Source organism: Neolamprologus brichardi, chromosome 16 (genome assembly GCF_056152115.1).
Source record: "Neolamprologus brichardi isolate AB-2024 chromosome 16, ASM5615211v1, whole genome shotgun sequence".
NCBI lineage: Eukaryota > Metazoa > Chordata > Actinopteri > Cichliformes > Cichlidae > Neolamprologus > Neolamprologus brichardi.
In genome coordinates this window covers 21,518,344-21,545,254 of record NC_142119.1, presented here as the reverse complement: position 1 = coordinate 21,545,254, position 26,911 = coordinate 21,518,344, and the positions used below count along the sequence as shown (strand labels likewise).

Below are 26,911 nucleotides of genomic sequence, written 5' to 3'. Positions count from 1 at the left end.
CACTTTTGGTTATGTGGCTTAATGTGTTTGCTGCGACAAATAACACAAACTTGGCGCAGAGTGCTTATTTAAACAGCATGCAGAGGAGGGTTAAGGAATGAGTATAGAAATAGCAATGCTAATGTCCGGGTGATGAGAAGAAATTTACGCAGCACTTCAAACCGTGTGTGATTACAACAGCAGCCCCACAACTTGCTGTGTCTTCTGGCCACTTTAATGTGATGTCCACTCAGTAAAATTATCTAAACATCTCATAGTCTTTTCCAACCCATTTCCTGTTACCATAGCAACCTCTCTCTCTCTCTTCCTTCTCCCGTACTATTCCTTCTTTCCACCTCCTTGTTATCATCCATCCAGCCTTACTTCAGCATGAGCCACATTATATATGGCTATAAAGAGAACTTAGTTGATTTATTGAGAATTCAGTGCAGCAAGATGTGCTTCCTCTCACTTGGTGAAAGTTTTTAATAGTCCATTCTGTTTAACAAAGTACTCGTGCTCTGTTTTATCTAATTTTGCCTCCGTGATGAGATCAACAGCACATTGACAATGACTAAGAAAAGAAAATGAGAGAATGGTTGCGAGAAATCATTCAAACTGTTAAGCTTTTACACTCTCTCTCCCTCTCTCTCTCTCACACGCAAAGACATACACACACACACACACACACCGTGGATGTGTCGTTGGTGTCTTCACAGTGACACTGGTGCTGAGTTACAGTGCTAATGAGAACTTTAATGTCACCCACACACAGAATCCTAGCAGACAGATTAGAGCCGTGATTTTTACCGAGCTCCCAGAACACACAGAAACACAACACACATAGAGACATGCACACGGCACACAACGCACGTGCCCCAGTCACATGTCAACAAACAAACATAAATGGGGTTTAAGTTTCACGAGTACAAGCCTCATCTAGCCTCTCCACCTGCATGATTGAAAACATGTGGCTCAAGCAGCTAGCGCTAGCATTCACTGATAGCTTTCCAAATCCAAATATGGTCACGTCACCTTTTAAAAAAATCAAAACGGCGATGGCCAAAATGCTAATCCCAGTGCTTCAGGAAGATGGGGGAGTGGAAGTCACATGGGCTACATCAATCTTAGATATGCAGTCAGTACATATTCAGATTCAGCAACTGTTGTTTAAAACATTACTTCGAAGCTTTGCTGCTTAACATGCCAGTTTTAATCCGTGGGGGGGGGGGGGGGGGGGGGGGGGGGGGGGGAGAGAACAGAGCACTGCACAGGTGAAGAGGTTTCATAAAGAGATATAGAAGCGTGTAATTATGGCGGAGGGAATCCCTGCTGCTGACAAACAGCAGCTCAGTGCTGTTTGTCAGGTCTGTCACAACAACAACTTCTATACAGCACTATCTTTGTGTGTCGGAAAAGAAAATGATGTTTCTTTTGTCACGAGGTTGACACACTAAATAGCACTATTTTACAGCCTTTTTTTAAACAAAAGGAATATGAAGACTATTATTAATAGCGTTTGATCTATGTTTTTGGTTGGAGAGTATAGATCACTGGATTCCTAAAAGAAAAATACAGAAGTGGCTGAGTTGATACAGCATGCGGGACAGGGAAATGATGGTATGGTGAGCTAGAAGAGGTGAACATTGGCCTGATGAAGACAAAGAAAGAAAGAAAGATTATTCCATCACAAATAGTTCTGCCGTCCTGCGTGAATCATTTGAAGCTCATCATCCCTTCCTAATCAGTCACCATCATTTAGAGTTGTGCTGCTAATATCTGCACTTTTGACTGAAAGCATCACACTTAGAGGTGATGAGGGGAGGGTGTAAAGTCAAGGCCATTACCCTTTTGTCTACCGGCTCTCCACTAGTTTGACTCTGTTTCTTGTACATAATATTGAAGCATTCCACCAAATTAACAATCATATCAGATGTTTATTCCGTCCTGTAGAAACAGCCAGTGTTTCTGAAGCATGCACCAACACATAAACACCACCCGTGTAATATAGGGTAGGTCCACCAACGAAAAAGCATGTTGCAAGAGGAAGCTTCTTCAGCCTTTGGAGTGTGCCATTGTCAAGGTGGGCTGTAACAATCATAAAAATACATATAAATATACACTCACCAAACACTTTATTAGCAATACCTGTTCAACTCCTTTTTTACACAGTTATCTAATCAGCCAATCACAGGGACTTAATGCATTTAGGCACATAGACAGGCTCAAGAGAACCTGCTGAAGTTCAAACTAAGCATCACAAAAGAGAAGAAAGGTGATTTAATTGAATTTAAATGTGGCATAGTTGTTGGTGCCAGACAGGCTCATCTGAGTATTTCAGAAACTGCTGGGGTTTTCCCGCACAAGCATCTCTAGGGTTTACAGAGAATGGTCCAAAAAAGAGAAAATATCCAGTGAGCGGCAGTTCTCTGGGTAAAAATGCCTCGTGGATGCCAGATGTCAGAGGAGAATTCCCAGACTACTTTGAGCTGATAAAAAAGCAACAGTAACTTGTTACAGTGGAATACAAAAGAAGATCTCTGAATGCACAAGACATCAATCCTTGAAGCACATGGGATACATCAGCAGAGGAACTGAGGATACAGCTCACCAAAATTGTACAAGATGGTTTGATGAGACTCCTTCATTCATCTCTGCTGCGACATGCAGATGCAAGCTTTAGAATTTGGCATAAACAAAATGAAAACATGGATCCATCCTGCCTGCTGGATGTGTAATGCAGTGGGGGATATTTACCTGGCACACTCTGGGTCTCTCAGTACCAACTGAGTGTCGTTTAAATAACACAGCCCACCTGAGTTTTGTTGCCAACCATGTCCATCCATTTATCAGATCAAGGTCACAAAAGCGCAAATGAGCGCAAACTGGTTTGTTTACATATGTCAAGAACATGTCAGTGAGTTCACTATTTGTTTATTGATTTACACAAAGTACAGCTATTTTATCTGTGGTCCATATTAGACTAACCTCTAAAAAACAGACGACGATGACACTGCCCAAAGTCACTTGCCGAGTGATCGTGACTAAACCCAAAACTTACAAGTTTATTACTAAAAGTCTGTGCCATAGACTTCACAAAAGCTCTGTGCACAAATAACAAAAGACATGCCTTTAATTTATGATCAACAGTAAGCCAAAATTATTATTTATGCATCTCACACACCATTGCATCAGCTCTGCACGAGTTGCAGTTTTTTGTGTTTGTGTATGTTGTGTATGCAATTGGTTGCAGTAGTAGGGAACCACCGAACCACAATCATTCCAGTTCTTAGACACCTTCTACCTTCTAGGGCACAGCCACCCCAGAAAACTGCATTTTAATGAGATGATCAGTTTAACGTCATGGCTGATCCTCGTATAGGAGAGGCTATTTTAGATGGTAAAGGCACATACACACATTTCTTTCAGCCAGAAGTCTCATCTGAGACTATTTTTAACTTTTGGTTCAATCGTTGTTTATTAGGTGCAAAATCCACCTTGTGAGAGTTAATAAAAGATCACAGCTTGCATTAAAAAAGACAATAAATGGTTTGCAAAGTTCCGCTTTCTAGATCACCAGGGTGCCATCTTCTGCCCCATTTAAAGGTAAAAACACCAACTTCCACTTTCACATATTCACATGGCTGCTAGAGATTGCTTGACTTTATACTGTAGCTTTAGGCTATAAAGGCTAACAGCTTTGCACTAATGACCCATGAGGTTGTTTTCTGTGGGAGAACAGTGTTGTCTCAAACATCATCTGTATTATTCTGTTGACAGTCTGGTTCCCCCCACCCACCTCTTATTTACTTTCCACCTCATCTCTTCTTTTTTTTTTTCCAACGACTCCACCTCCCAATCTATCCCACCCCGAACCATACCCCTACCTTAAAATTGAAAATCAATAAGTCAGTTTATGAAAGTCGCCCTCATTCTCACTGACACTTTTTCGCTCACTCACAGTCACAGACACATACACATGTAGTCTCATAAAATTTGTCTTACAAACTGAACCCCAAAAAGTTCAAAAATAAACAAGTCGTTAAAGCCTGAAATGAAGAAATTCAGAAAATCTAAAAAGAAAATGTTTTATGTTTTTATATGTTTTTTGTCCATATCAAAAAAAAACTTGAAAGACGATAATGTGGTTTAATCTGCTGTTTTGCAGAGTATACTATATGTCTGGTCCAAGTCACAGAAACACCAGTGTGCCACAAAATCTTTCCATTCCCATCTTTCAAACACCCGACATTAATTTTGTTGTATTTTTAACCAACTAGAATTATAATGAACCCTTTCATATAGTAGTTATATGAAATATAGCAGGATTTCTTTCTGCTATGCAACTGGATTTTATGCTCTCCGAAGAGCATGACCTGGCAACAGTGGAAGCTACCATACGAGCGCTAAAAGGGGGAATGTGAAGGGGGTACTGCTGTAAATCCTGCCATAAAGAGAAAGGATGGAAGACAGCTTTATCCAGCTAAGAGCCTGCATAGGAGGATTAGGGCTACATGGAGCAAGATACGGAGAGAAGGGGGTGGGGGGTGAAAAATGTGAGCATTTGTGTGACGGGTAACCACCTTGATAAAAATGGAAAGAGGAATGGAATAAATATATAAAGGAAATGTAGTGGGGGGAGGGGGGTTGACAGTGTGGAGAACAAAATGTCAGTGTAGAGGTCGGACTGTATAAGATTACAGTGGAACTTCGATATCTTCACCAAAACACATGCATGCCCTCCAGGTTAGAATAAAGCTAACACAGACAAAAAGTGCCAGTCTGGTCACTATAAATAGCTTAATTTTAAGGAAACCTCATCCCTACCAGCTAAATCCTCAACTGCAGTCTCAGCTGTGCTCTGTCAGATTCAGGACATGAGGCTATGTGCAAAAAAGACGAGACTTTGGTTTATGGAACATGAATTTCGACTCATCAAGCTCACCAAAAATGTGCATTTCTGATGTGTCTTCATATGTATGCTTCAATTTCCTTAATAGCTTAAGACCAGACATGAATAGTCAAAGAAAAAAAAGCATCAACTCGATATGTAATGTTTAATTCTTTTATTGCATTGTCTGTGATTTTTGTTGCGGAAAAGAAAATGCTCTGCGGTATAAAGGAAGATTAAAGATAATGATTCCTGTTTCCAAAGCAGAGATCTCCCCAGTGATTTTTTTACTCTGCTTTAGCATCTAAGCACAGTGAAAGAGCTTAGGTTTCTCTAAATTTAGCCTTGTATTTCTGCACTTCTCTGAGCATCACAACTGTCATTTGAACATCGATAACATTTAAATTCTAGTTCAAAGCTCATTATTGATATCACATAAACCAAGATTCTGCATAGCAGTCAGAGGAAAAAAATCAGTAGTAAGAATAAACCTGACATTTTCTAGGAGTTACTGCTTTTGAAGGACAGGAAAGAGAAAACAAAACCTCTTTTGTTTCTTATAATCAATGTTTGTCTTGAAAATCAAACTTATTTTTTCCACTTTAGTAGTCCTGATTTGCAGTTGTGAATGGAGTTTATTTCACCTGTCATAGGGCAAGAAGAAGAAGAAGACTACATGCTGGTCACATAATGAATGAATCAATGGCCGACCATTCACACCTACAGTCAATTTACCCACTAACCACAACGCCATCCTTGTCTTCGAGTGTTTTCTGAATTCCTAGAAAGGTTTTAGCTACTTAATGAGCCAAAGGAATACCTGAAAATATGCTTCTTCCTAACTTTGTGTGTTTTAGTTTGGATGCACTAGCATGCTTTACATGGGAAATGTTTAGCCAGTCAGCTGCCTGCATGTATAACCTTGGTCTGCAACACAAATACGAAAAGTGAGGTACAGAAGTGTTGAACTTCCTCCTACAAGCCTTTGAAAAGTCAGTGATGAATAAATAATTTACAGAGTCACTGAAGAGCTGTCAGTGCCACTGCAAAAAATACAATACAACAAAAAAAACATCATGGTCTAAAACATGCAGCCAAAGTAGGAAAAAAGAGAAGCTGAAGAAAAATAAAGCATAACAGCGACGGTAGAGTAAAAAGGTGAAGAGGGGGTGACACGGTTGCAGTCGAGAAATGGCGTGTGTGGGTTGGGGACAAATGCATAAACGGATGTTAGGTAAAGACGGGGAACTTCCGTCGGCGTTCACCCCCCGACCCCCACTCCCATAACTGCTCCACCATCTACTTCATTCACATACACATACAGCAGGTTAAAAAAGCATTTCGAAAATGTTCTGATACCCCTCATCATCAGGTCAAGCTCCACTCCATCCCTCTTCTGTCTTGCTTTGTTCCTTTTCCATGTTCTGCCTGTAACCATCAATAACTCCTCTCTCCCCGCACTTCCATGCTCCATCCAAAACCACTCTGTCAAACCAGAGGAAGAGTAGGGAGGAGGAGATCAGTTTCAGCCCACTTACTGAATCCTCAATCGGACCACCAAACTTAGGTCTGACATACTTGCGTTCAAGCTTTTGTCACGCAACATAAAAGGCTCCTCGGTGGCGAGGTGGTTGCTAGGTGCCACTGGAGTAATGATGTGAATAATCAGCCTCTTAGGCTTCACAATGAGGGCTGTTCAGAGGACAACACGAACTCATTTGCATCAGTTTTAATGGAGGCGTTTAGTGTAATATGGTCTAAATGCTGTTTTGGAGGCTTTTCAAACCCACCTGGAAAACATTTAGATCAAAGCGTCCTTTTCTTTATTCCACAAGCAATAACAGCTGCATCAGTGACCCCCTACCTGCTGTTAATGTCTAGAAACATTTTACTTTGACTACAAGTTATTTGATCATTGGCTACTCTTTAGATAATAGATTTTTTTTAATCAAGGGAAAAAAATCCTATATTTAAGCTGTGACATTTTGGATATTTTTTGTTAGTTTTTTGGAATTTGAAGAATAAAACCAGCTGTGTAGATATTTCAAACAAGTAAAATGGCGAAACAATCAGCTGACAGGATATGATAAAGAATAGGAATAAGTTGCAAACTAGGAAAATTAAAGTGTTTCGCTTTTCAAGTTTTCCATCAATAGAAAATATGTTAAAGCAAAGTTGCAAAGTTAAAAACAACAAAAATAATCTAAATTTGAGGAAATATGAATAATTAAGATGAGAAAACTCAAAACTTTAGCTAATTACAATATTTCTGTGAGTTTAACAATAAAATTCTAGCTGTAATGGCATGTATTACTAGCTTTAAAAAAATCCTACTGAGTAAAGTTGAACACTAACCTGCAAAACTGGCTTTGTGTTTCCTCCCAGTTGCAAATCAGGGATATTTCACTTCTTAGGCAAACGTGTTAATCACTGCGCTATAGAAATGCATTTTGTTTCAGCTAACTTACAGCTGTGTCCTCTTCATTTTTTATTCAGCATTCCTTATATCTATATACAGCTACATAAACATCCTTGAAAGGTTAACATATTTCCATACTGTAGGCGTTAGCACGTTTCCCTAACACATGAATTAAAGATCCACAGTTAGTACCTATGAAGAAACACAACCACACGTGCTACGTGACCACACGTAAAACGTGCTCTAGAGTAATTACCTTAACATTTTCAGTAATAGAGCAATATAACATGTTATTCTATGTTGTATGTATGTAAGCATGTTGTCATTAATGTTACAAAGGTTCTTCTGTTTGCACGACAGGCAAACACTTGTGTTACAATCAGTTCATGTTTCTGTGCAGGGAGGAGGACAGTGGTGAGGCAGTCTATAACTTTTGAGGCGTGGCGATATGGACATTAGGTTTCTTTTCATTGCACAAAAGGGCAATGACAAAGCGCAACTTGCATTCACAAAAGAAATAACTGCATTTTACTGCCATCACAACACATTGGCTCTTTGCAAGCATTTAAACAGAGTGCTAAGAGAAAGCTTCCTGTACAAGTTTCTACAGCAGAAATAGTATGGCGATCATGTTGACATCATATCATGGTGTAGTGTGAAAGTAAGAATGTGTTTAATATATTACTTTATTATGCATTACTTTCTTCTGCGGTGCTGCATTACTTTTACGAAATGTAATGAGTAACGTGTAATAAAGTGGTGCTTGGTAACTTGTATAAAAAGGCAGGTAGAGACAATTACACCCCCAATTTAAAACATCTCATTTGTGCTGCATGTCTGCACTCTACATAGACATCTTCACCTTTCTGCACTCTTTCCTGAAATGCCTACGATAATTTTATTTCCACATTTAAATAAACATGTAGCACTTTACTAAGAATTGCTCACTATTACTTGACAATGACAAGTGGTGGAGGAATTTTCAAACCATTCCCTTGGGAAAAGAAGCAATAAAACACTATGAAAAACCTCACTACAAACAAAACTGTATTACTAGATCAAAAGTAAAAATATTTATTCTGCAGAAAAATGTTCTCCATCAACATTAAATTGATAAATATTACTGCTGTATATATTCAAATTTAAGCTCATTTTAAATAAACCATATGTGCATAATGGCTGTCCTGTGAGGACCACATATCCAATAAAAATAATTCTTCATGGGTTCAGAAACACCTGTATCTCAATTTCTTTTAATTTATATTAAAATAATTATTAATAATTAAAACTATTAATGTGAAATGAAGGTGGAGTGTTGGCAGAATAGCTGGTTAAACTTATTACATTCATTCAACCAAGTCATTTCTCATAGATGCTAATCTGAAAGTGCTGGCTGAGCTTGCACCTGGTCAACTTTTCAGTTTTATTAGATCGCACACAGTAAGAGCTCCATCATCAGAGCTTTCCTCACTAATGTACTAAAGGAGTTATTAAAACAATTTTTTACATTCCATCGTCTCTACATCACACATATTGGCCAAGTTGGTTAGCAAGCAGAAACTCATCCGTTACATTGATGAATCACTGAAGCTGCTTTACTTGGAATGCCAGCTAGTTTCCACGGAGCCCGAAACAACCTGGTCTCCCATCAGCTTAACCTGAATGACCAGACGTTTATCCACAATAAAAACCACTAGGAAAACACTGCTGGACGCTCATCTCACCCAGCTTAAGTAATTGTTTGCAGGACACAAACAAGCCCATGAAATAGAGACAACTACAGTTTCCTATGACTACAAAAAGCAGAGCTTTTAGCAACAATAGCCAACTGCAAAATGGCCACCAGATGGCAGTAATGCAAATGACTGGATGCAAACAGGCCAGGAGCTTTTTAACAATGCTGTTTGACAGGAAAGGAGAGTGATTGCTTCACTTTGGCCCATTTTAATTTATGTCTATTTTTAGCTTTATTTGCTTTGCTTGTTCTCACAAAAAGTGTTGGAGTAACGACCCCAACACTGGTCACAAGCTCGTGTACTCTCACTGCTGGTCCGAGATGAATGGGAGGGTTGCTTTAGGAATGTAGTCTAGTTTAAAACTCTGTGCCAAACCAAAAAATCTTATTGTTACTGTCAAAACAATAATGTAAACAGATGGACAAGAAAATACAATTTGCCAGAATTCTTGTAAAGTCAACAATCAAGTCATAAATGATGAAAATTTCCTGCTGATTTGATAGTTTGAGTTTTCCCAACTTTTTATTTTCTAGTGTGGAGTAATCCCGTAACACAACACAGCTGGTTCCCACACGCTGTTTCCGCATGTGACTACTAAAACAAGCGAATGATCATCAAGCTGCAGCTTCCTACTCATCAGACAGTCCTGAGGTCAGTATCGATCTTCAGCCGAACTCTTCAAAGTAAGGAAAGTTCATTTCAAATTTCACCTCTAAAGCTATTTTCATTCAGTGACTCTGAAAACAATTACTGCACAGCATCCCACTGTGCCACTACGCCCTAATGCAAACACACTCCACAATTGCATACGCACTCATTCAGTGAGAGAAATGCTGGTCTGATTAAAATGGAAAGGATTATGGGGGACTAGGTGCTCAAATCAATTGTTTGTACAAAAACCCAGGGAAAATACAGTATGTCAGGGGATGTCAGGGATGTCTGACACAATCCCATCAAGCTGCACACATCATTGGTGTTTCCTCTAATCTAACCGTTCATTTGTCATTCTGTCTCCATGTCCAACCCTCTTACATTTGCTTCTGTCACCTGCTGGCTGTGAGCCTCTCTCCCATGCATGTTTTGTCGGTTGTGCTACATTATATGCGTGCTCGTCCTGTGTGCGCACACTACAGTGCAATTTTATACACATTAGACTGCGTGTACATGTATCTATCCTCCTTCACTGTTTCTGCTATGCTGTCTCTGAATCAGGACATGCTGTGAGCTACTGATGATGGTGATGAGTCAGTAATGTGAGAATGTCACCAGAGTCTGGGAACTGTGACTGCTTTCTGTCTCTCTGTTCAGACTGTAGATTTCTCAGCTCACTTGACTATTGCTGTCATGAGTTTATTTTTTCTTCCTCTCCTCTCTTATCTTGGACCCCACTTGTCCAATACAGATGTAGTTTCATTGCACTTCAGGCAGCTCAGATAGGCAACAAATGAAGAAGTCCATAACACCCTTTTAATGTATCTCAATTCAAGTAATCTGAGTGGAAACTGGAATCTCTACCTGCTCTGGGTTCTGTTTTGAGGCTTTGGCCTATTGTCTCAGGTCAGATCAGGTAAATAATATGAAGAGCCTCAACCGTTTGTTTAGCTAGTAGGAAGTATTTGCTCCTCCGATGAGAGTGGATAGGAACAGAGAGTTGAGTGCTTCAGAAGGAGAACTGTCTGTTTTCCACTTCTGGCGTCTGTAGCTGTAAACCCACCATTAACCATTAACCACTAGGCTGGCTGTAGCATTCAGTCAAAATTCAGTCATTTGACAATATAAGAACAGAACGATGTACAAATAGAACAAAAAATGTCAGTCCCATTTCTAACCTCTGATAAAACAGGCAGCTCTTACGTCTGCTTAAACTGACTACTTTTCATTTTCAAGAATCTCAATGATGCAATGAAGCAGACAGACCCCTTCGCTTGTGCACACACAGTCCCACTGCTTGTGGAAACGTTACACACACAAGCACTGCTCTAATTTGCATGTTGAACTCAACATTAGCAATTATGGACAAATTCTCAAATTCTTTGTATTATATTTTTGGTGTCAGGTATTACGTGCTTAAAACATCAGGAGGACATAATCCTCAATCCTAACTCCTTGCTACAGCTACACCTTCCTCTTCACTTACCCACCTTTTATTTCTGCAGGCTTACTTCCAATATAGAGATGTAACACCAGCCCCAAGTCTTTCCAAGCTACATGCAATTTAAAGTAAGTCCTGCTTACGTCTACAGGCTGATATAATGTATCTAAAGGTGAACACCACAACAATACTAAGCTATGTACTTGAGAATGCTTAAAACATTAGCAGTTTAGAAAGGTGAGAAAGGACTTTGCTTAAAGTTGTGCAAACACACTGATGACCCACATTCAAGAACTTGCAAGAAAAAAGTTTTGCTCCTCATTGCGGGTACCCTGTTGCATATAATACACTCCATGCTCTTATTTCATTACGCTGCTTTGGCTGCTGTATAGTAAGAAAATGTGTCAGTCAGTCACCATCAATAAGCTAAACTTGCATGAGTTCAGCAGGTTCAAACCCCAGCTATTCCAATCCACATGCTGAAGTATCCTTGGATCCTTGAGCCTTACGTTGCCCCTAATGTATCCATGTGTACATAAATGTTAGACAAGGTGCTTAAGTGTAGGAAAAAAGCACTTTTAAGAATGTGTGTATGAATGAGTAGAAAAGCCTTATTTGAGTACCAGTCAGTTTACAGCAATACTACTTATCTGTCAATAATTAAAATAAGATCATAACAGTAATTTAGGTCCAATCCTTACATGTAAATGGCTGATAGTCTAAGGAGAATGTAAGCTATTTGAATGCAGGACTTTAAAAGTATGGCTAACGTATGCAGACCAAATACAGATTGTTGAGTGGCTGCACTTATAAGGCATCCTGTATAGGATTAGGGATTACGCTTCCTGTGTGACCTTATATGTGAAAATCACTATCCTGCTTTCTTTTTGTTGCTTTCACTGTGACAGTAACCATAACGGTCAATTTCAGTGTCATTTCAGCTGAGGGAATAGACCTTAGCTACTTCCATGTTCCGCTTACTGATGCACTTTGGGAGGACAAACGCTTTCGAGTGTTTTGGAAAGACAACCCCATTAACACTTTTTCTGGCATCTTGTTAGAATGATTTCGTGATCACCTCTTCCAGTTATATGTAGATAATCTGATACATGTCAGTAGTTTGAAAAAACGCCCATACATGTATATCTACCAACCTTCAAATTGTTATGTTTGGGTTTATCTTTTGGGTATAACCTAAAGGAAGCTAAAGATAGGATAAAGATAGGTGGTTGAGGTTGTTTTTTTTCCTCATAGGTTATGTGGTACCTCAGAAAATAAGGGTAAACTAGCATGCTATCCATGCATGGACAGAAAGTTGGATCATTAAAGATGAATTCTTGTCTGGAGAGAGAATGAGCCTGTGACTGCAACCTGGGGGAGGTGTCAAAAAACTGCAGTCAGCGTGGATACTGTCCAGCTGTAGGGAATCACATACACATGTATCAGACTGAATAAAACAGTATTTATCTGCCTATTATACCATATTCAGCTGACACCAAAAATGTGATTTTCCTCGATCCTAAATAAAGCAGCATTGTGATAATTATGTGTATATCATTTTTAGCCTTCCACGGTCCTTCGCTAAATTATTTAGTCCACCTTTCTACCTTAATTCTATTCATAATTCATGTGTTTTTGTATGTAAAGAATAATTTATGTCCTGTTCTATTATGTATTACACCACGGCAGCTTATTGATATAACTCTAAAATCATGTCAGAGTAGAACAGACTACCACTCCCTGCTTTACAATTAACTGCAACAGAGCAACATTAATACAGTTATAATTGAATATATTCTATTTTTTTCAGTTAGATAAGCCTGTTTCACTTTCTATCACACAAACAAATCTGGGTTTATAAACCATTGTCAAGCTTACGCACAGGGGCTGAGTTAACATGTACTGTACATCCCAGGACAAAGAAGAACGTCACTGACTGGTCACAGTTGCACTTGAGCATAGTGAGATCCCTTCCCTGTCTACAATGTTGTCCATGTGGTATATTTTTTAAGACTATCTGATGGGACTGTAACATTTCAACCCAAAAACCAAGATCTCTCCCTTTGGTGTGACAGAAACTTTGGTCTACGAGACCAGATTTTAGTCTCTTAAGTGAAAGTCCCGTGACTAACACAGCTAACACCACTGCTGTTCATTGAATCTGGAAATACTACAAAACCTATTTCACAAATTGCAATCAGACTGTGTTGCACACATTTTTAACAGAAATCAATAGAACAAATTCAGTGACAGTTTGGCAAACTGCCGAGTATGTTTCCGTCTCAGAGGGTTTGCGTTTTAAAATCAAGCTTGTAACATTGATTTTAGTTCATCCATTTGTCATCTTCCTTCGTAAAACGTACACAGACAAATCCTGGACACAAGTACAAAGTCTTCCCATAAACATACAGATCTTTTCTGTTATACTGATGATTTGGGTAGATATGGGATGTTGGACACCTCAAAAGTATTGTTATCATGAACAAATAAGTTTTTGATGTTTGCAGACTTTATATCTCCAATGTTTAATGCATTTCATGCAGTTATCAATTTATTTCCACTCTCTCTTGTCCTTTTTCTCTTTTCACTTTGTCACAGAAAATCAAACATAACACATCACCCACTCGCCAACTCATTCAACCAAGCATACCAGTGACAGAGCGGAGAGGAGAGACAGATAGCCAAGTGTGCATTTGTAAAAGTCCTGATTAGTTTATGACATGCATATCACTGAATTGAGGACAGTAAAAGAATGAATTTGCAACTGTTATCTCATTATTTGTCAAGTTAGGCTATCGCCTAAAGCAGTTGGCTGAACACGTGTGGTTTGCGCACAACAGTTTGCACACAACAGGCACAAAAGACCATGAGACACATCTGCACGTGCATGCATACAGCCCTACACTTGACTTTTTGAAACAGGGGATGAATAATTAGAAAATCTCTGCCAGAGCAGTGGTCCAGGGAAGGAAATAAAGAAAATATATGAAAAAAAAAGTTGTGGATGTGTTGATTGGAGCTGAGGGTCCAGGCAGTGAAGGAGGGAACTGTATGGTCTCATTGTGTTGTGTAGACAGGGAATTGAGGATGATGAGGAGGCGTTTCCATGGGAGTGCTGCTGTGTTCTTCTTGAACAGACACATTCCCTTATCTCCTGCCTGGGGAGAAACAAACACTGGCAGCTCATATGAAGGGGAGTTTCCCTGCATCTGTTTGAGATGCAGAAAAGCAACAGAGCCCTGATTAAATTTGAGAGACAAAAGTAGAGGACATCCACTAGGCCCATGCTGTCTGTGTTGATAGCAGAACCATCTGTACGTTATGTGCCTTGACAAAGCCTTCGTTCATTTAATTTATATAAAAAGCTGTTAATTTCATCAAACAACAGCTTATCTCATAGCATACATCTCTATTAAAATAAAAGGTGCTAACAGAAGCACATGCTGAATCGGTTTGCCTTTTTAAAGCTCCACTACCAGTGACCGCCCAGAGATCCCCGACTCAGTGTATGAATGGGATCGGCAACATGGTAAACGTTTGAAACCTATCACCCTAATGGCAGACTGCACTCATTTGGCTTTAAATCAGGGCTGTGGAACATAGATGAAATAATCAAATTAAGGACAACTTGCAGTTTTTAAATGAACAAACACTTGGGCATAAAATATGGTCGGAAATGATCACAGTACAAAACCTCTGATGTGTGATGGTGAGAGTAAAAGACTAGAAACATGCAGGTTAGCTTAGCATGTGCTCTGTGATACAGCACACGCTGGTGCTTTATTCAGCAGTCTTTGATGGGGATTTCTACTACTCTTTGTCTCTGGATCAACAGAGGAAAGAGAACTGAAAGGTGATTATTTACAGAGTTCCACTATGGATACCGCTAAAATCAAACAATATTCACCTTTAAAGTTTTTATATATAAATATATGTATCCGCTCTGTCACACTGAGGAGAAATATCAGGACAAAGGTATATTGCATGCACACAGAGATCTCTTGTAATAGACTCCATATAGTTCGGCTGAAGCTTTCTTTGGCAGAGGTAATGTTTTCATTGCCATTTGTTGGTTTGTTTGTCTGTGTGAAAGCAGGATTAGGCAAACACTGCCCGGCTGCTTGACATGAAACTTGGCAGAGAGGTGGAGCACGTGAAAAGAAAGGACCTATTAAATTTTTGTGTGGCTCTGGATCACCTTCTTTAAATTCCGAGTTTGTTTTGATTTTTTCAAAATAGTGGGGTGCGTTTTGGTTGGGTATGATTATCATTACACAGACTACTGTAAAATGTTACAAAAATGTTGTCTAATGACCCATGCTGATTACTTGGTTCTCAGTAGGATCAGTTCCAGTTCTTGGATATAAGAGCTGGCACGATTCCACTTTTTTATGTCCGATACCGATATCATAAATTTGGATATCTACCGATACCGATGTGAATCCAATATAGTGTATTTTTTAATCAATAAAACTGTTTTTTTTATATATCTTGCTGCATTTTGTATAAATTCATACTCAAGTTTAAAGAAAAAAACACTAAAGCTATTCTGTTATACCTGTATGCAAAAAAAACACTGTCCCCAAAAATATTTCATAGTTCAGCAATACTGATCAATCTAATAAACTTAAACCTACTCCATCCTCCCCATTCTCGTATTTTAAAGAGTACTTAGCAGAAATATTAAGCAACCTAACTAATAGGGTTGCAAACTCCCAGCACAAAAAAATAGGGAACCACCCCCCACCCTCCGCCTCGTGATGCTTAATCGACGTAATCAACTTGAATTTAATGCACATGTTAAAAAAAATGCACAGAAATCAATTATTTTTCCACAATAATTAGATAGATTCAACATCTTTCTTCAACAGAACTGCAGACTGCACAGATGGTACCTTCCCAAAGGAAAAAGTAGTATAGCTTACTAGGGTATATTAGACTTAATAGTTACTATATACAGTAATGGACTTCTATACATTTTACATCAGATTAAAACTTATGGGTGTAAGATTCAGATAATTATTTATTAAAAGCTAGACATTTTAAATGAGAATAAGAAAGAAAAGTATGTCTTTGTGCCCCCTTTTCCCTGTTAATGCCCTATTGGCCCCCCTGGCTAAACTTTGCTAGACCCGCCCCTGCACAGTTACCAGCCGTCAGCTACGTAGAAAAGGATCCTGGTCTAGAAAGTAATATTAAATAAATTTTAACAACAGCTTATTAAGCATAAACGTGCTGCTGTTGTTCATCCGCTGGTTTCCTCTTTCTGGTGCAAAGTGGGCCAAAAACAAACAAGAGAGACTGACTCGCGACAGAAAAGCCGATCAGCCAATCATTGATCAGTGCAACAGGAGACGGAGGGAGAGAGAAGAGGCACTCACTCCATATATTGGCTGTTAAGCTTAACATGGGAATGCTTTACAAACATTCAGAGATGAACTTAAACACTTGCTTTACTTCTCTGTGGGATAACTTTGTCGGAGATGAAATGCTGATTTGGTAGCGAGGCTACAAATACTCAACCAGAACGCCGACAGGTCTCGCACGCCACAGCCGCTCTATCACGTGACGCATACTGCTCCGACGTGCTAAGGTTATGAGCTGAGTTACGCCATGTCGCAAGTTTTGTGAGGCACTTTCGTGATATTTAATGGATCGATTTCATTTTTTATTTCTCTCCGATATCCGATCCAGTAATTTAGGTCGATACAGACTGCTTAATATCGGATCGGTCCATCTCTATTGGATATACCAAATAAAATCCCAAACCATTATTAATACCTGTTATTGCAGCTTTTGTTTAGATGACACTACTAACCAAAATATGGGAAAGTCTGATGTTCTCTGAAAAATATCCCATATCCACAGTTCTATCACAAATGGGCTTTTCCCACCCATAAGTAAGCTCAAACTATGCAGAAATTCCCGTTTTTAATGGAATTTGTTGTGTTATTGCCTCCCTAAGGAGAGAAATAAACTTTAAAATTCAAATATCGGATGTCTTAACAAGAAAACTGGTAAAAACATTAATGCTTCCGTCAGAAAAAAAACTGTATTCGTGCTGATGGTGATTCTCTGACTTTGTGGATACAGTTTTATTGTCTCATTACTTCACTTTACCTAAGACATTATGACCACATGCTTGATAAACTAACAACACCGGTTTCCACAAGCCGTGGCTGTTTTGTGTGTTTAGTGCCTCTGTGGAAGCACATAAACCTAAACAACTAAATGAAATGAGGGATCAGCTGAAGAGTCTTGTTGAAACAGAAAGCAATAGATTAGAAAAGGTGATTGAGTAAGCAAAGGACCAGACAGGCATGGAGGAGGAGCATACACAGTGATCTATGTGGACAGGCCTGTAATTGAAGGGAGGAAAGGACCTTAGCCTAGATAAGTATCTACCACTCGAGCAGCTCAACACCCACGTTTCCAGAAAGGCAGAGGGAAAGCGAGAACAAGGCCCCCAGATGGACGACAAAAGTCTACGAGGATGAGAGAGAGAGGGGTGGAGGTAACGTAGAGACAGATGCTGGACATGTATGTGTGATGTTGGTTCCTCAGAGCTCTGACACAGATGGGAGGAAGACAAAGAGAGAGAGAGGATGTGAAAGTAAGACAGAGACAGTGACAGATATAGGGAGAAAGGAGATCAACATGTTGAGACAGAGCCCTGGAGACACAGCCACCAGAGAAGCAGAGAATTATGGGAGTGCAAATTAAATTACACCGGAAGGGACAGTCAGGTCTGGACCTGCAGGAAACACTGCTCATGGGGCTCTTTCTGTGTGTGTGTGTGTGTGTTGGAGGGGGGGGGGGGGGGGGGGGGGGGGGTGTGCACCGATGTTTATGTAAACAAATAGAGTTTGGCTGTTTATGAATGTTTCATGTTCTTTTGTCTCTTTAGAAAAACAAATCTTATTCTCAGCGTCTCGGTGACGCAACCTGATTAAAGCTTATGTACGTGCGCATGTGCACATGTACGATTGTTAAGTAACCAGATACATTCAACATCAAAAGGTTTGAAAAACATAAAGGGGTTAAGGAATAAAAGCAACACAAGAATAGGCAGCGGGTGGGCAAAGGACACACACACAACACATACACAAATATACATTAAACATTTATGTACACAGTGAAATAGCTGTGCTGCCTCCTCAATTATGTTGTATGTCATACATGAAATCCCGATTTGTCACTTTAAATGCAGGTTATGCTCATTTTTGTCTGTGCAGACAGATACTGTAGCAAAAAAATAATAATAATTTCATGCTACATGCTCAGATGAAGATCATACATAGACAGCCCACACACAAGTATTGAGTTTTTGAGTGAATGTATTGCAGTGCTTGATTTTTTCCATTGCAAGTGCCTTAAACTGCTTTCTTGTGTTGTGGTGTCATTGGGGGTTTTTTTCGTGCATATTCATTTGGAAGTTCAGCTTTCTGAAGAAGCTGAAAGAAGCTTTTTGCTGAACCTGAGCAGAGGGGATAGCCCTGTACACTCCATGAATTCATCCTGCTACTTCTCTCATCAATAAACTCTAGTGCCCTAGCCATACTGTAAATGTCCATGCCATAACATTGCCTCCACCATGTTTGACAGATGATGTGGAATGATTCGGCTTATTTCTCGCCTTCTCCATACTCTTATTTTCCCATCCTTCTGGTGCAAGTTCGCCTCGGTTTCATCTATCCAAAGAATTTGCTTCAGACCTTTGCAGCCACTTTTTTGTTTTCTGTGAAAATCTAATTTGCCACTCCTGCTCTCAAGTGTAACCAGTGGAATGTGGGGCCTCCCTGCTGCTGCGGAGTCGGGGCGGTCTGCTTCTCTCCACCCCAGGAAAAAGGGTAACACAACCTGGGTCTGGGTGCAGTTTCCCCCTCCAGGGGCAAGGGTACCTAGACCTGGGGTATAAAGTACGCTTGGGGAGTGTGATTGTGTGTACTGTGTCTATTTATGTCTGTCTCCACATTGGGTGAGTGCTGAGTAATTGCATATGAGAGCATGAGGGTGGGAATGGATGTTTGTATCTGTGTGTGCCTGTTTGTCTGTGTCTATATGTCAGGTTGGGTATCAGACCCCACCTCTCTGGGGACATCTCAGGCCCTCCATGGTATGGAGGCCTATCTCCCCCCGCCACTCTCCCCCCTGCCAGTGGCAGACGCCCTCAGACATCGGTGCATTGATGGTTCTTTGTGTCCGGGGATGGGTGTCCAGGTACCCACCGGCTCACTCCTGGTGGCTGCTTGTCGGGGTCTGGAGCCTGGGGCTCGCTTGGGCTCCTTCGGGTGGGTGCCCTCGGCCTCTCGGCCTGGGGCTCAGTCACTGTGGCTGCCGGCGGAGCTCACGGGCACGTCACTGCAACCCCCCCACCCCCACCCCCCCCCACCCCCCGGCTTCTTCCGCAGCTGCTGAGCGACCCCTCATCTGGGGCTCACCTCAGCTCTTTCCGGGATAGTGGCACAGCTGCCCCTCCGTTGGTCTTCCTTGGTCTCCTTTGCTCTTGGGGCCTCTGGATGTCTGGAGTTTTGATCTCCTTCATGCCTGCTTCATGCCCTGGAGGACGGGGCTGTGGCTCCCCCACACCTTCTAGCAGATCATTACATGAAGGAACCTTTTAAAAACAAGTTCACAGGTGTACACACGGGTGTTCACACAAACAAGCGACACCCTTTTTGGCTGCTACCTCAAAGCACACTGTGCGCTGTCGATCTTACGTGCTGCACAATAATATTTAATATTTAGTATTTACTGTTATATTCACATAGATCATCGCGATGATGTTGTTTATTATATTGCTCTCTTTTTCTTTGCTTGTTTTCTCTTTTTTCTTTCTCAACAGGTGATCCAGGTGATTGATATATGTACTTTTTGTCTGTTTGTTTTGTTGGTTTTTGGTTTTTGCCCTTTATCACCGTCCCTCTTCCCCGCTCTTTTACTTTCCTTCGTTCTTTCTCCCTTTTCCTTTCCCCAGTCAAGTCCTTCCTTTTCAAGTCTGTCCCGTGTTCAGCAAATGAAAATAAAATAAACAATAAAAGCAAAGGTGAATCAAATAGACCAATACGGCAAGGCTGGGATGGTCCATTTGGTAAAGTAAATCCATTGGGCATCTTTCTTTGCCTTTAGACAACAATTCTGATGGCAAAAGAACCAAACGGGACAAGGAAAAAAAGTGTAAAGTGTAACCAGTGGTTTGCATTTTGTTGTAGACTCTCCATTCATGAAGACATCCTTTGATTGATTGTCTCTTGATGATATGTCTTCCCCCTTGAGAATCTTCTTCACTTGAATAGATGTGAAGCTGTTTTTTTCTGTTTTGTTAACCATTGAAAAAATTCTGTCATCATGCACTTTAATCAATCTGGCCATTCCTAATGATGGCCCTCTTTAGTTCCACTGACACCTCTTTGGGTCTCATATTTAAAATTATAGTGAAAAGATTTAAAATACAAAATCGACTTCAGTCATAAAATAGCAATTGAGCAGGTTGCCTCAACTCACCGTGAAACTGCTTATCAGTTAATTATCCAATTACTTTTGAGCACACAAAATTGGGGAACTAGTTATACAAATGTCTTTAATTCTTAAACCATTTACAGCAAAAGCCCCTTGAATTAAAGCTGAAAGTCTGCATTCAATCACATATTGACTGTTTTATTTCAAATCAAATGTGGTGGTGTACAAAACTACAAGTAAACTACAAAAAAATGATGTCTTTGTCCAAACAATAATGGAGCTAACTATCATTTTTCTGCTTTGATACGTTTCATTTCATGTTGCCAGTCTTTCACTTCAGTTTGAGTATTTGAAAAGAAAAGAAAAGAAAAGAAAAGAAAAGAAAAGTATATGTTAGCACTTTCTAAGACTGACATATAATCCTCAGAAATTACTTCTCAAAGTTGGAACATAATATATCCACCGCAGCTGCTGATGAGGATTCAGCCATCATGGATTTTATTGTTTATATCTGTGCTACAGTCCCATGTCATCAGATTTGGGAGAAAAAAAGCAGCCTCAGACGTCGCTCAGGTTTAAATAACATTAAAGCAGGATAATGATGACTTTCACCTGGGGCTGCTAATTTAGCAAATTAGTTGGGTTTTATAGAGACGTTAACGATGCAGACTCGGAGTGTTACCTTAGTCAAAGACAACATCTCATACTGACATTGTAATGCCAATCTGCTATCTATTAATATCTCCAGGGCCATTTTTTCCTTTTAAAAAGGTATTTTTTTAAACAAGATGTTACATAGGTTTTAATTTTTATGAACAAATGTTAATAACTATTGTCTCCTTAATTAGTAAATACACAATTGTTGCACTAAGGAGTATTTATAAGATTTACCAGACAAAGTATTACCAACCTTGTCTTTTTAATAGAAGATATTTATAACTTAGATTAATAAGAGGGGCATTTCTAAATGTCAGCACATGAAAAATACTTTTTGCCTCTGTATTCTTTTTTATTTTTAGCAAGGACACTGGAGGACTGACCCTGCACCAGTCTGTTCTGACTCACAGATACTAAACTAACACAAATACCTCTAAATTCTTTTTCAAATATCTCTCTTAGCTTCACCATATAAAGTTGAGTTATACTCTAATGTTGACCTTGTGAAATATAATACATGTTTTTTTCTGTTGCTACACATGTACGTACTGCAGCTAAATTGATGACAGGCCACTGTTAAGGTTCCTCATGATTAGCCGGCTAGTTATGAACGTATATGTATATTGATATTGTTCCGGTTATGATATTTCTCCATCTTCAAGCCAGTTATCTTTCTGTTACCTCCTGCAAATTTACCTTTCAACCTTACATCACTGATTCTATGATATCGCCATTCTTTCATCTACTTAACTTGCACAGCACTGACAACGCACACATCAAGCACTTACAAACACTATGTGTTAAAATGTCAATTCACTAAGTGTTAAGTCTTTGCAGGATTGGGAGACCCAGGTAGACAGAAATAAGACAGATAAGTGTGAATAGTAATAATTATTGTTTCAAGCTGCCTAAAGTCTTTTTATTGTCCAGCAGAGTGATTCTTCAAGGAACTGTAGCTTGTGATGCAGGCCTGGGGTACTGTGCTTTCACAAAGGTCACTGAAGCAGATTAGCAATTCAAATTGGGATAAAGGGGCTAAAAGGCTGCTGTAGCCCTGCCTGAGTCTTATTACATTAGCAAAGAGTAGGAGTGCAAAGGCACACTCCTGATTAGATGACATAGTAAGGAAGAAGCTTGAAGATATCAGAACAAGTACATAGTATCATGCACTTACTGTACATACTGTACCCATGCATCCACACACTCTTTGACAAACATTACTCACAATATGCTATTTACATACTACAGAGTACAATTTTATTGTGGTGGTTTATCACTGGTATAGTTCCACTAACTATTCCTGTTTACACGCATGGATTATAAGCACAGCCAGCATTCTGGCCATCTGCCCTCGTACAACATCCATCTTGCACAAATGAGCTTGGGTTGCAGAAGAATTGTGACAGCAGTTTGAATGCAAGATTTCCTGCTTTTCAAGGTTGATTTCCCCACCTTTGTTATAGTTCTGTTGTAGTGATTGTGCAGCCTGCCTGGCATTAGACACATTTGACGATGACTGCTGTTACAATTTTTCAAAACTTCAGTTTTCAGCATGAGAAAATTGCTCAGACTGTGCTGCATGAAACACACACAGAAATACACACAGAAACAAGTTACAAATACAGTGCCTGTAGGCTAATGGTGCATGCACTGTACCCTCTACCAGATACAGTACACGCAAGGCTAACATCATAAATCCCTTCTGTCCTTGTCAAGCCTTCCTCTCACATCTTCAGTGTCATTTACCATATTCTATACTTTCAACACTGCTGGTTCTCAATCCAGCTCATGGAAGACCCAACAGTAAATAATTAATATTTCTCAGGGGTGTTAGACGAACATGAAGGTGTTCAGTTTAGGATTGACTTGATAGAGACCGGATATATCCTATCCCAAGAGTCCAAGAAATTAGGTTGGCAATGGTCTATGTGACATTACAGTAAACTACATAGTCAAAATAAATACAATCGCTGAAGAAAATGGATACATCCTGTGAAAGGGCTTTGCTTTGTTTCAGCACCATGGACAGTGAACACAGCCTCATGCACAGCTGATGCAGAGACAATCCTCTGCAACAGTCCAGTGCACAACAAATGAAACAGGTTGAAGTGTAATTTAACCGATGTGTCCTCAGCTCGTTTTTCATTGTTCAACACGGCTGCCTTGGATACCAAAGCTAACACAAGGCAAAGTGTCTGTGTGTACAGACGATTATACAGACCTCAATATACTCTGCTGTTTACTTGCACAACCCGGATGCAAGTCAGCCTGAGATACGTGCTCTGGGGCTGCTGTGCTATTGGGACAACAAGTAAACTGGGGACAATGCAAAGCCTGGATTAGGTACAGAAATCACTGGAGTGCTATTAACAATATTGAAACGAGCACCACTCAGAGGCCCTCCCTTCTATTCACAGAGCTGTGTTACAAGTGTGAACCTTTGTCCAAATGTCAAATCGTCACTGCCCCAGCCTTAGGAAGCCTTTAACAGGGCAGGAGTGGTAGAGAAGGAGAAACTAGGAGGATTGATGGAGAATGATTGACTGCAGCAGTGTCTGTGGAGCTGTGCTCTAGTCCCCCCCCCCATGCTGTTTCATGATGAACAGCTGACAGGCCAAGACATGCTGTGGAGACACTGGTAACCTAACGGTAATATGACCTCTGAAAAATAAATACCAATATACTGACAGATATGCTCAACGGTTGCCATGACTACTGTGAACCCGCCCCCTTAAATTCACCGTGTGTGTGTGTGTGTGTGTGTGTGTGTGTGTGTGTGTGTGTGTGTGTGTGTGTGATAGCCGGGCCTCATCAGTCCTACCTTGCACTCCTCCATGCACGTCCTAACCGAGTATGCATCTGTCTCGTATTTCTGAACCAGCAGTTCAAACTCGTGGTATCTGTCCTCCGCCTCCTGGTCAAGACGCTGATAAGCCTGGACACACTCACGGCATCCCAGCACATCCACCCCAGTGGCCATATCCAGGGTGCAGTTCATATCGTCCAGACTCGTAAACCCGTAAAACAAATCCAAAAGTGAGTAGGAATTACAAAAAGAAAGGTACAAATCGCTCAGATTCACGTACGCCAACTGTGTCCCGTTTTCCCCTCTACCAGAGAGGCCCCGGCACACGGTCTCCGCGTCCGTGAAAGTAAAGCAGTCTTTGGACAGGCTGTCGGGGTGACAGGTGTCCATTCGCCACAGAGGTTTGGTAGAATTCCCTAGAAAAATAACATCTTGCTCTCTGGCGAGACGCTGGGGGTCAGGTGATGTTTGGATGTGGTGTCGGTAGTTTGGGTACTCGCCCATGTCTGTAATTGCAAGCCCCTCGACCGACCGCTTGTCTCGGGTTCGCGTCAGTTTTGCCTCGGCACAGAACCACAAGTGATCAGAGAGGAGGACGGTGATGAAGAGCAGAGAGGCCAGCGACAGTCGCCATCTCTGGGCCCTCTCCGACTCGGTAAATGGCTTCTCGTTCTCTCGGGGTGCAAACCAGTATTTTAAGCCTTCGTCATGCTGCCGACGCATCCAAGCACCCCTGGTCATATTTTAGGAAAGTGCTGCCCTGGCCGACTCCACCGCGGGGGCTGCTCTGCCACAATACTCATTGACTTGTTGGGGGATGGACTCCGGTTGGTTCTCCTCTGTATATCGGTGGGGTGCCGTGCCTCCGCCGGTCCAGGGCGCTCCACTGTCGCGCCCGCAGCACTCGGAGCTATTCCGATCCAATTAGCGAGCCCGCACAGATTAAGCCTCGCGCTGCCGCATCCCGGTTCTCCATGGCTCTCCGGGGGGAAACGGCGTCCTCTTTGACCGCATGCCCCCCTCTCCCTACTGTCTCTCCCCGGGTTTGTTCTTTCGGCGGGGGTACAGGGAGACCAGCTGTTGCGAGCCTCTTGGTGCTGATGCTGCGCGTCTGCCGCCGTTCGCTTTGCAGATTCACTTAAAGGAGAGCAACGAGCCCGTTTGATGCAGGCAGGCTAGTTTCTCTGTCCCGTACCTGGGCGAAAAACCTAGAATCCTTTCTCCTGTTGGCCATTGTCATCTTGGACCGCGGTTAAGTTGCCGCCATGTTCGTCTTGAAACACTTTTTCGGAGAGCTGGGTCTGTTTGCGTCATCTCCATCGTTGCGATAGCTCCATCGTTGCGCAGTGGCGGAGCAGCTTATTACCTATATGCGCACCACATACGCTCGCTCGCGCGCTCACACGCACACACCCAAGCGCGCGGAGGGTGAGGGAGAGACCACAGGCACAGAAGGGTAGTTGGTGTTGTTTTGGCTATCTGTTCAGGTCTTCGTGAGTAACAGTCGCCAAATATTGTCCCGGCGGGGAGCAAAAACAAAGAGTCGTGGCGACATCTTTCTTTTGGTGCAGGATAGACGCGTTTCTTTCACATTGAGAAGCTTGCATTTAAGCGGTCGCGTTCACTGTTTGCATATAATCATTAAGATTCATTTATCCCGTCCGTTTCGCAGGCCAGGTAAGTTGTGCTGTAAGCCGAACCACAAGCTGAAAATAAAAAGGGTCAAAGTAAAGAAAAGCTTTGAGCAGATTTCAGAAAATTAGTCATGCTTGACTCGCTGAGGTAGAAAGCAGCTGAACAAGCAGCAGGTCTGTGCTTGCAGGATTTACAATACTGTTTGTTCCCTTCTATCGGGTCCCGTCCTGCGTTGTGTTTGACCGGTGGGTTTCCAACAAGCACATGGCTTGCAGTGCAGCTTTACATGCAATGGCCCTGCGTGTGTGACAGACAGGAAAAGCGAGAGGGATGGAGAGATAGATGGTAGTTGCTCTTTAGGGCGCGGAAAGTAAATTACAGTATTTATCCTTATCCTTAAAGCTACTAATCATTGTCAGCGTGTATGGCTTGGAGTGCTACCAAAGAGACAAGAGTGTGTTGCTAAATGTTAATGGGCTGCATATAGTGGAGAAGACAAGATATGATTACCTGATTAATTTGTGCTCGGAGGCCAGGCGGGAGGCAGCTTATTGTACAATTTGTTGTTGAAGGGGAGAAAGTTCTTTCAGTCCAATTAGTTTTAGTGCAGCGAGCCTCCCTTTGCCAGAAAATATGAAAAAAAAAAAGTGAAAATGTGAAATAATTCTGGGAATTAAATTAGAATTTTCCTTATTGTTGGAAAACTTCCAGCAACCTTAATTCAGCCTCACAGACTACAGCTCACCACTACCACTGTCCTCTCTGTAGGAACCATTAAATAGGCTCATTAAAACTGCTACCAACACAATGAAAACAACACAATTATTCCTCTGTGGTGTATGTGTGCGTGTGGTGGTTTAAGCTTATAAAAAATCACTTAAACTTATTACATAACAAAACTGTGTCTGACAAGGATCAATGCAGTAGTAAAAGCTGCTTCTGTCATGTTGTCAGTAACACAATTATTTGATTTATTACCAAAATGTCACACACTGAGTTTCAATTTGCTTTATGTTTCTGAACCCTTGTTTGTGTGAGTCACATTAAGATGTAATGCCAGCTAAAGTTCAATTTTCTGGGCCCAGAGTTTGGTTGACTCATTAGCTAGAAATTTAAACCACACATAGTGATTTGTGTGTTCATCACTCCCTGCACTCACGTATTACTGCATGGGCCTGTGATGTCCATTGTGGGGGATAGATGTCCTAATTTGGCTGGGATTGTCTCTACCCTTGCA

General features: G+C 41.0%; 1 protein-coding gene across 1 annotated transcript in view; it reads right to left on the bottom strand.

Moving 5' to 3' along the window:
* Positions 1-25,400, bottom strand: part of nalf1b (NALCN channel auxiliary factor 1b) — an 89,298-nt gene extending 63,898 nt beyond the window's left edge. The window contains exon 1 of the mRNA XM_006788335.2: positions 24,055-25,400. Coding sequence (XP_006788398.1) covers positions 24,055-24,780 — 726 coding nt within the window. The 5' untranslated portion in view covers positions 24,781-25,400. The remainder of the gene's footprint in view (positions 1-24,054) is intronic.
* Between the last annotated feature and the right edge of the window lie 1,511 nt (positions 25,401-26,911).